Below are 11,445 nucleotides of genomic sequence, written 5' to 3'. Positions count from 1 at the left end.
AGTATATGCTTATACTACAGCTATGGGAAAGATGCTCGTCCTAACATTCAGTAAATTCCAGGTGCTGCACTTGACTTTCCTCAATATGACTTTTGAAGGTTTTGTTGCTTAAGGTAAAAGGGGACAACCTCTTTTCTCGTGTAATGAAGAATATGAGTTTCTTGATAGTTATAACCAAGGTATCACTCTCTATCAGCCTCAAACTTTGTTTCCTAGAACAACTGAATGTGTAATGATTGTAAATAATCTATCATGCATCTCAAGATACAACCTCCCTAGAGTTGTAGCACCTCAGTTTAGAATTTGGAGTCATTTTGCAAATAATGTTTTATTTTTAGGCTGTAGGTGATTTTTCCCATTCTATTCATTGTTAAAATATTTACTTATTTTTTAGTGGAAATGAAGATTTACAGAAAACAGGAAAGACAGAGAGAAAGCTCTTCCATCCTTTTTGGTTCATTCTCTAAGTGGCAGCCAGAGCTGAATCAATCCAAAGACAGGAGCCAGGAGCTTCTTCCAGATGTCCCACTGGGTGTAGGATCCCAAGGCTTTGGGCCATGCTCTGCTGCTTTGCCAGACCACACAGAGGGAGCTGGATGGGAAGTGGAGCAGCCTGGAAACAAACTGGTGCCCATTTAGGATGCCAGCTCTTAAGCAGAGGATTAGTCAATTGAGCTATTGCACCTGCCCTTTCTATTTTTGTAGATTAAATAGGGCTTACTCCTTTTCTCTCTCCCTTTTTTTTCAGTTTTCTGAAAATGTAATTTACTCAAATATTTGCAAGATGAGATTTTTTAAAGAAACTCAATTTAACAAACACTGGTTTGTAATTGTTGTCCCTTGGATGCAAATCGCCTTAAAATGCACACTGTCTCAGCCTAAATCCCTTTTGTTCCCTGAACACTTTGTTGTCTCAGTCTCTTGTTAAAAAAGGAAAGAGAAAACGTTCTTTGAGTAGCTAAGGGTTGCATTCTAGTCCCTGTCTAGCCCAGCAGGGTGGATGCAATTATAAACTCCAGGAATAAATTTGGAGACTGTTTCTTCTTGAATTGACTATTGAAGATAGGTGTCTGTGTAAATAAGTAACAGTTCTTTCTCAAAGACCCCTAGCTAAAATAGCCACCATGTTTGGCTCAGCTAAATGCTTACTTTGGCTCCTAACAATCTGCTTGCTAGCTAAGACTGCAAGATAAGAAAACCAGACTGTGATTTTTTCCTTTAAAAACCCTATTTGAGGAGTCTTGTGTGGTGGCCTAGTGGCTAAAGTCCTCCCCTTGTACATACCAGGATCCCACATAGGCAATGGTTTCTGTCTCAGCTGCTCTACTTCCCATCCAGCACCCTGCTTGTGGCCTGGGAAGGCAGTTGAGAACCGCCCAAAGCCTCGGGACCCCACACCTGCTTGGGGGACCCAGAGGAGGCTTCTGGCTCCTGGCTTTGGATGGAATCAGCTTGGGCTGTTGTAGCCACTTGGGGAGTAAATCAGCAGACAGAAGATCTTCCTCCATGTCTCACCTCTTTTCCATACATCTGACTTTCCAATAAAAATAAATAAATCTTAAACATTAGAATTTAGGCAGGCGCTTCTTCCCTCTGCTGTGTTGGGCAGCATGGAGGATCCCACAGGCCAGTGAATAAATAAACTGTATCACTAAGTCAGTCCCTGACGCTTATGGGAAGGGTTTGTCTTGCACATCACAATACTAAGCTTCATTACAAGGCCGATCTGTTTTCTGATATAGGGGATCTCTTCATTCTGACATTAAATATAAATAGTATCTGGCTAAAATCATTTAGCCTTATCAAAGTTTCAATACTTCCAAGTTTGCATCTAAAATTGTGCTGCTTTAAATGTAACATTTTAGCTGTAGAATTGATGCATTTTTTCCTAATTTGCCCTTTAACCTCTTATTTTAAAATATTTATTTTGCTTTTTTTTTTTTTTGCTCAAAAGGCAGAGTTAGAGAGCAGCAGAAACAAAGCTATCTTGTATCTACTGCTTCACTCCTCAAATAGTTACAGTTACCAGAGCTAGGCCAATTCAAATCCAGGAGCCAGGAAATTCTTCTGGGTCTCCCATTTGGGAACAGAAGCCCAGGTATTTCAGCCATGCTTTACTGCTTTCCAGGCCCATAAACAGGGAGCTGGATAAGAAGTGGAGCAGCCAGGACAGACTAGCCTTGATATGAGATGCCAGCTCTGCTGTTGAATATTTAGCCTGCACCACAGTGTTGGCCCCTTAATCTCTTCTTTACCCTAGCTTACTTTCTTGAAACCAGCATTTTATTTCCTAAGAATTACTGATTTTTATTTGAAAGAAGATTCACCAAGAGTAGCAGAGACAGGAAGATCCACACAAAGAGACAAAGATCTTTCATTCCTTAAGTGCACCAAAGGCCAGAGCTGAGCCAATCCAAACTCAGGAGCCCGGAACCTCCTCCAGGTCTCCCACATGGCTGCAGGGACACAAAGTTTGAGCATCCTCCACTGCTTTCCAAGGCCATAAGCAGTGAGCTAGATTGGAAATGGAATAGCCTGGATATGAACAACAGCCTATATGGGATGCTGGCACTGCAAGCAGAGGATTAGCCTGTTATACCATTGTGGCAACAGTAGGTTTTGTTCTTGTTTTGTTTTGTTTTGCCTATTTGTTTGGTTGGTTGTTTTGTGTATGTGTATGTTTCTGTGTATGTTTGTATGTGTTTGTATTTGCTTTTATATAAAATGTTTTATTTGAGAGCAAGTGATGGAAGAGAGCATACACCACACAGAGAGGGACGGAGAGAAAGAGAAAGGGGTGGAGAAATATTCATTTCCCAATTTATTCTGCAAATGCCTGCAATGGCCTGGAGCATTTGGGGAAAGCCAGCACTAGGAACTTGATTTAGGTCTTCCACGTGGGTATCAGTCGTTACTTGAGCCATCACACATCGCCTCCTAGGAACTACATTAGAAGGAAGCTGGACACCAGAAAGGAGATAGCCCTGTAACTCAAGTACTCTGACTGGGGAAGCAGGTGTCCACCAGTTGTTCAACTGCTACAGCAAGTTTCCAAAATGTATTTTCAGGAATACTAGTTGGAATTTGAGAGCTGCCATGGTGGATACTTTCATGAGTTTATTAATTCAGAAAGCACTTATGATGCATCAACTCAGTACCCATTCCCAAAGCAAGAAGCTTTAGACATAATTCGGAACTGAACAGACCTAGTACCTGCTCTTGGGGAGTTAATACGCTAGTGTAATATGAGACTAGGTTCACATTAAAGCCAGAAGGAAAAAAGGACATAAATTATATCAAATTAAGCTCTGCTTTTTAAAAATATATTTATTTTATTTTCATTTGAAAGGCAGTTACATAGAAAACAAAATAGGAGAGAAAGAAGTAGGAATAAGAGGATTTAATAAATTTAAACTAAGAAATAATGTACATTGTTGGGTTTGGAAAGAGGATTTTTGGTGATCTTTGGATTAAAAAAAAATTCAGGTCCAGCCCATGGTGTTTCTGATAGAGGGATGCAGAGTCTAAATCAGCCACATTTAATTCCTTGGGTTCTCTTTCTTTGTCATCTGCTCAGAATCTTATTCTTAATATACATTACCTTTCTGGTACACACACACTGAAGGTATTAGCTCCAACACATGGCAAAGGAATGGGTCATCGAATAACTCATTAAAGGAGTAAATCATAAACATCATTGCCCCAACTCCCTTCAAGGAGTACATTAAACTGTTAATGTCCAGTGCAAATCTGCATCATGAACACCTATGCTTCAGGACTATCTCGCAACACTTGGTCTCAGTACTCACACCACGACAAGGCTAATGCCAGTAGCCCCAGAAAGTAATTGGTCCCGTGTCAAGCCTGCCCCACAGACCATATCCAGGTCCACATCAGAACCTTTCTAAAATAAACAAAGCTACTATGCATTTTGAAGCCCTTTTCATTTACATCCATGTAGCAGCCAACATGTTTTAAGCATAATTAATTAGGCTGTGTTCTAACTGCTTGACGTTCATTATCTTATTCAATCTGCTAGATGATACCATTAGATCTAGAATACAATTTTGAGATAGCCAAAATGAATACAGAGAATTCGCTTTCATGTCTAAAGAGGGACAGACGAGAAAAGTGGGTGGGAATTCAAACTCAGGGTTCCGTCTTCTTCCCCTACATAATCACTCTAAAAATACTTTGAAATTAGGGAAAAAGTATTTACTGAATTTTAGAAAGATTTATTCAGTTATTGATTGGATTCATTTATTTGAAAAGTAAAATATCAGAGAGGTAATAAGAGACAAACTGAGAGAGAAATCTTCTATTTGTTATTTCACTGTCCAAATGGCCACAACAGCTGGAGTCAGAGAAGAGAAAGCCTCGTGGGAACCTGAGCACTTGGGGCATCCTTCACTGTCTTCCAGGTACACTAACAGGGATTTAGATAGGATGCCGAATAACTGTGATTTTAGCCAGCTCTGTCATTTGGAATGCCCACATCATTGCCTACATCAGAAGCAGTGACTTTTACACTCTCTGGCAATATACCAGTGGCCCCCAAGACTCACTTAATTTAAAATAATGAAAGTCAGGATATTCATTATCATGTTCATGTAAGTTCAATAGAATATGGGTATTTATAAAACAAACATAGGAAAACGTTATAGTCGGTTTTTTCTTCTTTCCAAATTTCCATACTTTCTCAGTTGTTGTAATGATCTTGGCTAAATTTTATAGAGTAGCTTTATACCTTAAATAATGTTAGATTATTTCTCAATCGAAAAAGGCAATTGTGTTTTTTCCATGAAGTATCAATCTCAATAGTTGTAAAACACAAAGTATTTTTGAATTTCTGTATATGGTGATTTTCAGTTCTCAGTTTTTGTCACAAATCTCTCCACACTGAAAAGAATGAAACCTATGCAGACTGGTTAGAAAGTCAAACCTATTTATGTATTTCCTTGCGTGTGGAAACAGGTGTATACACAGGATCATCTCAAAACTATATGCACGCCTTGTAATTATTTGATGTTTCCAAACTCATGTATATGACATTTTAAAAATTGAGTAGAATGTAAGATGACATTTTAAAATAGAATAATACACATTATAGATAAATCCATTTTATTATATCTCTTCTTCCTAATCTAAGCCTATTATTCATAATTTTCTATTATTTTTTCATCATTTTAATTCTAGACATGGAAAAATTATCCCATATCTTAGAAATTTTCCATGTACAAATTTCAGGTTTCCTTTCTCTGACCTCTCCCACTAGGTGGACATAAAATGTTTGTCTTTATGAAATCAGTGAGAACTTCTCTGATCTGTAACACACATGCAACCACTTATTTAACATTCTTCCATAATTGCTACAACTAATTGCTCCAACAACTATTATAAAGCCTCTGTATCCTTTTCTCTATCAACAGTCTGAGTAACTGAAAAAAGAATAGACCTCTAATATTAGCAGGATCTTGTAGTTTTGTGAGCCCAAACTCCTCTGTTTCTCACTGCTACATAGTGTTCAACTGGAAAGTTAATTTTCTAATACGTCTACTTGGTAGTTTCTCAGACTGATACTCTACCACAGAATGAGCTAATGACACCATCATGGCTGGCTTTTAGTTCCTTTTTATAGTATGCTCTGCCAAGATCAGGGTGATAAGAGCCAAGTGTGTTCAGCTTAAGATCCTTATACAAGGCAGGTATGTACAGAAACATAAGTTTTGTATCATCTCAGAGGTTAGCATATGATGAGACAATTGAATATCAACTTGCAGAATAAAGAGGCAAGATTCCCAACTTTCACCTCACACACAAAAAAATTAACTCTAAATGGATCAAGGACCTCAATCTGCACCCAGAAACTATCAAACTATAGGAAGCACTCTACAAAATAAAAGCGTTGGTGTAGACCTCTTAACAACTCACCAAAAGCATAGGGAGTCCAAGCAAAAATGAACAAATGGGACTAAATCAAACTAAAAAGCTTCTGTACAACAAAGGAAATGATTACAAAGCAAAGAGGCAACCAGCAGAACGGGAGATAATCTGCACACTACGCAGTAAATAGGGACTAAAATCAAGGATTTAAAAGGAGCTTCAGAAACTCAGTGATAGCAAAACAAACAACCCTGTGAAGAAATGGCTGAAGTAAATCTGCAGGCATTTTTCAAAAGAACAATTTCAAATGTCTAATATACATATTTTAAAATATATTCAGGATCCCTCACTATCAGGGAAATGCAAATAAAAACCACAAGTCCAGTGAGATTGGCCTATATTCAAAAATCTACCAATACTATCAGTTGGCATGGATGTGGAGAGAAAGGTACCCTACTCCAAGCTGGTGAGAGTATAGACTAGTGCAGCCAATATCAGTCATTTTGGAGGTCACTATGGAAGACAACTAAAAATTGATCTACTACATGCAATTCCACTCCTGGGAATATCTGAAGAAAATGAAAACTATGTTTGAGAAAACACCTTACAACCCTGTTTTAAAGCAGAACAATCAATCTACAACAGCAGAGACTTGAAACAACTCATATGTCCATCTTAAGAGTAATAAATAAAGAAAACTGGTACATCTATCTTCTCCATGGATACTACTCAGCCATTAAAAATAATAAATTCTATAACTGGAAACCATTATGCTTTGTAAAATAAGACAATCCCAAAAGGACAAATATCACATACCCTAGCTGATACAAGACAGCTTTCATGCAAAATACACAATAAACAGTTATATAGATGAATACATATATCCATAATGGAGACTAGCATACCAGAAAGTAAAGTTGCCTTGCAGTAGGCATCTCTATGCCCAAATAAAAGGAGGACTCCCAGGGAAATAGTTAAATATATCTTGACAATGTGATACTGGATTTTCTACCTTTGTCTATACCTACAATGCCATGATGCACTTAAGTAGCAGAATGTGTTACTTGTAACTATTACTAAAACACTGCTTTACTGTAATGATGTGGTGTAAAACAGTGGGAGGAGAAATTGGAAAGGGAAAGGTGGAAGGAGGTGGGGGAATCCCTTTACCTACAAAACTGTGCCATAGAAAATAAACACAAATAATTTTCTAAAAAATATTAGCAATGAAAATGGACAAATGTAATAACTTTCACTGCAAGAGGAATAATTAAAAGCAAGCCATAAGCACTCCCTAGGGGGCTGAGTGTGCCAGCAGCATGCTTCTTCCCAGGACCCTCTTCAAGGCCCCTATAACATCTTTATTCCTCAGGCTGTAGATAAGGGGGTTCAGGGCTGGAGTGACAATGGTGTAAAAAACAGAGATGGTGTTGTCCTGTTCGGGGTTGTGGAAGGAACTGGGCAGAACATACATGAATGCAGCAGCTCCATAGAACATCCCCACCACAGTCAAGTGGGAAGAGCAGGTGACAAGAGCTTTCTTTCTCCTTTCATTAGAAGGCATGTGGAGCACAGTGAATAGGATCAGTGTGTAGGATGTAACTATGGCAGAAAGGGGGAGCAAGAGAAAAGTCACACCTGTCACATATACCATTAGCTCGTATCTGGAGGTATCTGCACAAGCTAACTTCAACAAAGGTGGAATTTCACAGAGCAGGTGCTTGATTTCCCAAGACCTGCAGAAAGAGAAGTGCATGGTATACACAGTATGTCCTAGAGCATTCAGAGATGCCAAGATCCAGGATGTGGCCACCATGAGCCAGCAAACCCTTGGTCTCATATAGACCATATAGTTCAGAGGGTGACAAATGGCCACATACCTGTCATAGGCCATGAAGGCCAGGAGCAAGTCCTCTGCACCACCCAGTGTCAGTGCCAGGAACATCTGCAGGGCACAACCTCCAAAGGAGATGGTGTAATCCCTGCGCAGAAAATCCACAAGAGCCTTGGGAGTGACAACAGATGTGAACAGGAGGTCCATAAGAGAGAGCTGCCCAAGCAGGTGGTACATGGGCACGTGCAGCCGAGTATCCACTGTGATGACCAGGAGCAGCAGGCTGTTGCTGATCAGGGCCAACATGTAGAGGGCTGTGATTGTAGCACAGAGCAGTTCAGGAAGTGCACAGTCATTCAGAATCCCCACCAAGATGAAGTCAGTGCCGACAGTGGAGTTCCATAGCTCCATTCTGTGTGGTCTTCAGTTGCCTGGAATGGATGGATTCTCAATCAATGTTTGCAAACATAGACACTGGTTCATAATATCAGAAGTCCCTCAGATTACAAACCTGATTCCCACTGATAACTTTTTCTGCTTCTTGATAGCTGAAGCAAAACCATCATGAAAGCCTTTCCAAGGTTGTCTACTGCAGTTTTGAATTGCTGCACATCTTTTTGGTGATATGTAGGAATTCAATGAAATAATGCTTTTTCCTTATTTTAGCTAAAATTTCCCTCTGGTTTCTGAAATTCTGGTTAGTTTTTATTGTGTTATAGCATACAATCAGCCAAATGAGGAGCAAATATTCTAGCATGTTGGTATCAATTATTTTGAGATTTGTTCAAATAAATGTCCTTTGGAATAAATCCAGGAAAAGATCATCTTTGGAGATAAAGTATCTCTCTCCTCTTAATAAACCAATGCTCCGGGCATTTCTGTAAAATCTGGCTTCTATTTTGTTTAAAGTCAATTTTAGCTTCCAGTGTACTATTTAAAGTTCTATTTATAAAGCCTCTTTTTCTATCTTCTCAGGTAGGCATAGCATCTGCCTTTGCTTTTCACTCCATTGTTAACAATTTCCTCTACATAGCAATCTCTGATATTTTAGACCAGTTGGTCTCCTGTATTCTTCAAGCATCCTGACATTCTACACAAGCATATGTGCCCTTTCTAGAGGAAAAAAAATGAATTCTCAGGCAATTGATATGTTGATTTGGTACAGATTTTGAAGAGAAAATCTCTATGAATAGAGTGCTTTTGGGGGGGGGGGTAATGGTTAAAGTGCTTCATCTCTAATGGGGAGAGGCAAGAAAAAAGATAACAGATGAGATTCATAGAGGTGTTGCGGGTGTTTTGATTTTGTGGAATATGATTAAGAGTGAGCTATAGCATCTCAGAACTATCAGAACCACTCAAGCAATACCCTTAGAACATGCTCCACATCAGGGACCCTAGATGACACTGGGTCATTGCCCATCCCAGGCTAATGATATGGTTTGGCTGCTAGCAGAAGCCCCTCTCCCTGTCTCTCCCTCTTTCCCCCGGATACAGGAAGATGAAAGAACATTTGAAAAGTTATCTGATCTACTTTCCCTCATTCCTTGACCATTTTCACACTAACTGGTGGTCCACATGGGCATACATCTTTCTTAATGACGTAACCATAATCAAAAATAAAATAAATTCATTATTATAAAGAAGAAAAGAGAGCTACAGGACCAGGTGCAATGGTTCAATGGCTAAATCCTCATCTTGCAAGCGCTGGGATCCAATATGAGTGCCTTGCTTTTTCCAGCTGCTCCACTTCCCATCCACCTCCCTGCTTGTGGCCTGGGAAAGCAGTAGAGGATGGCCCAAAACCTTGGGACCATGTGTTCACATGGAAGACTCAGAAGAAGGTCTTATCTTCTGACTTCAGATCAGCTCAGCTGTATCCATTTGGTGAATGAACCAGTAGATGGAAGATCTTTCTCTTTGTCTCTCCTCTCCAAAATTCTTGTCTGTCTTACCAACAAAAATAAGTAAATACTAAAAAAGAGAATGAGCTAAAAAGGATAAAAAAATGTGTATAGGAAAGCTGCAATAGCCCACCATTACTTGGGAATCACAATAGTTTGAACATGAAAAGGTGATTCCTCTGTCTCACAAATCTTGTTAACACAAGGAAAGATACTGGTCCTACTTAGACTCTGAATTTATATGATAGTAGGGAAAGAAGGGGATTAAACAGTAGAGAAGGCTAGGACTTGTGGGACAGCACTCACTTAATCTACTTCTTTTTGAATTGCTCTTTCACAACTCAGTGTTAGATTTAGGAAGTACTCTGGAAGAGTAAAAGTAGGAACAAATTCTTCATCTTTCCTTTGTATCATCTTTCCTAAGCCTGTGTCCTCCACTGATGATTTCACTTTTCCAGTGGAATTGAGATCTTCAAATGGTAGGATTATAAAAAGCTGACATCAGAAAGTCTATCTGATTTAGCTCCTTTCATGAATTCAGCAAATACTAAGGAGGGCCCAGGTGTTATAATTCCATGTCTATGCAATTACCTAAATAGAGCTGATGGTGATGACGCTTATGGAAAGGAAATATAGGTACATATACTCAACAAGCTAAGGATGAATAGGAGTTTGTTTATAGAAAAGGATGAAGACATAATAATAGATGGCAATGCAAATGACAAGACTGACACAGACAACAAGAATATTCTCCCTGTACTTTTGTTACAAGCAAATCTGACAAAAGAAGACTTGTAGAAAATGCAATATTTAAAATGATTTTTAACTTTTCTTTGGGTTCTAAAATCTTTTCATTTGAAAACCAGAATATAGGTTTAGCCTACTAAATATTGACTGGAATACAGTTTTTGTTTTTGCCAATAATTCGTAGGTAAATTAGTAGGTTCTAAATAGTAGACAAGTAAATGGAAAAACAAAGGAGGAAAATAAACAGCTGATCAATTCCTCCGGGTTTCTGCACCATGAGTTTGAACAGGATTTCAAAGAGAAGAAAAGACAGAGCTCGGGTTGAGTGATGTGATCAGCACTCCGGATCACACCTGCTGGACATTGTTCTCTGATTCATGAGTCCTGCTCTCCCTCTTTCTCCATACACTGGTCCTTTAATGCAGGACAATCTTAAGAGAAAGGTCAGAGGATATATACTTCTTCTATGGAGGAAGAGTAACTTGCTGGAATAGGGAGGAGACTGAAATTAATAGAGGAACATTACTGTACTTAAAAAAGATGAAGCAAAAATTTTGGAAGCATACAAAATTTTTTTTCTACTTGTCTTTGTTCAGCAAAAATGAATAAATAAATAAATAAGATTCTTTCTCCGGATTTGGACTTAATGTTCAGCACAGGGGAAGGGTAAACACTTCAAGTGACATTAGATAGCCCCCTTTTGAGTACTGTTTATTTGGAAACTCACATCAGGACTTTGGGGGCTATCACCAGAGTAAGTCCTGGGACTTATAGCAGGAGGCCAGCACCAGGAATTCCAGTAACTCAGCTCTGGGCAGTAGTAAGGACGATTGCAGGTTCACCCATTGTTTCAAGATGGGTATACATAAAAGTCACATAGAATACAGCTTAGAGTGGCTAAGGCATAAGGTCCAAGGAATTAGACATCTGAGAATCACTATGGTTTGAGATCATGATCATAAGACTCCACATATTGCCTTGAAACAGAGACACAGTTCTTACCTCAACTGGGGTGGGACACAGCAGCTTTGGGTTTCCCTTGAAGAGTTTATGAAGGCTAAAGAAGAGGTGATTGTTCCT

At 39.0% G+C, this 11,445-nt stretch overlaps 1 protein-coding gene across 1 annotated transcript; it reads right to left on the bottom strand.

Moving 5' to 3' along the window:
* Positions 1–7,177: 7,177 nt before the first annotated feature.
* On the bottom strand, positions 7,178–8,128 carry LOC101518399 (olfactory receptor 2AG2). Its single transcript, XM_004590006.2, has one exon. The coding sequence runs from the start codon at positions 8,126–8,128 to the stop codon at positions 7,178–7,180; it is 951 nt and encodes a 316-aa protein (XP_004590063.2).
* Between the last annotated feature and the right edge of the window lie 3,317 nt (positions 8,129–11,445).

This window comes from Ochotona princeps, chromosome 4, assembly GCF_030435755.1.
Source record: "Ochotona princeps isolate mOchPri1 chromosome 4, mOchPri1.hap1, whole genome shotgun sequence".
Lineage (NCBI taxonomy): Eukaryota > Metazoa > Chordata > Mammalia > Lagomorpha > Ochotonidae > Ochotona > Ochotona princeps.
This window is presented reverse-complemented; position numbering and strand designations above follow the sequence as displayed.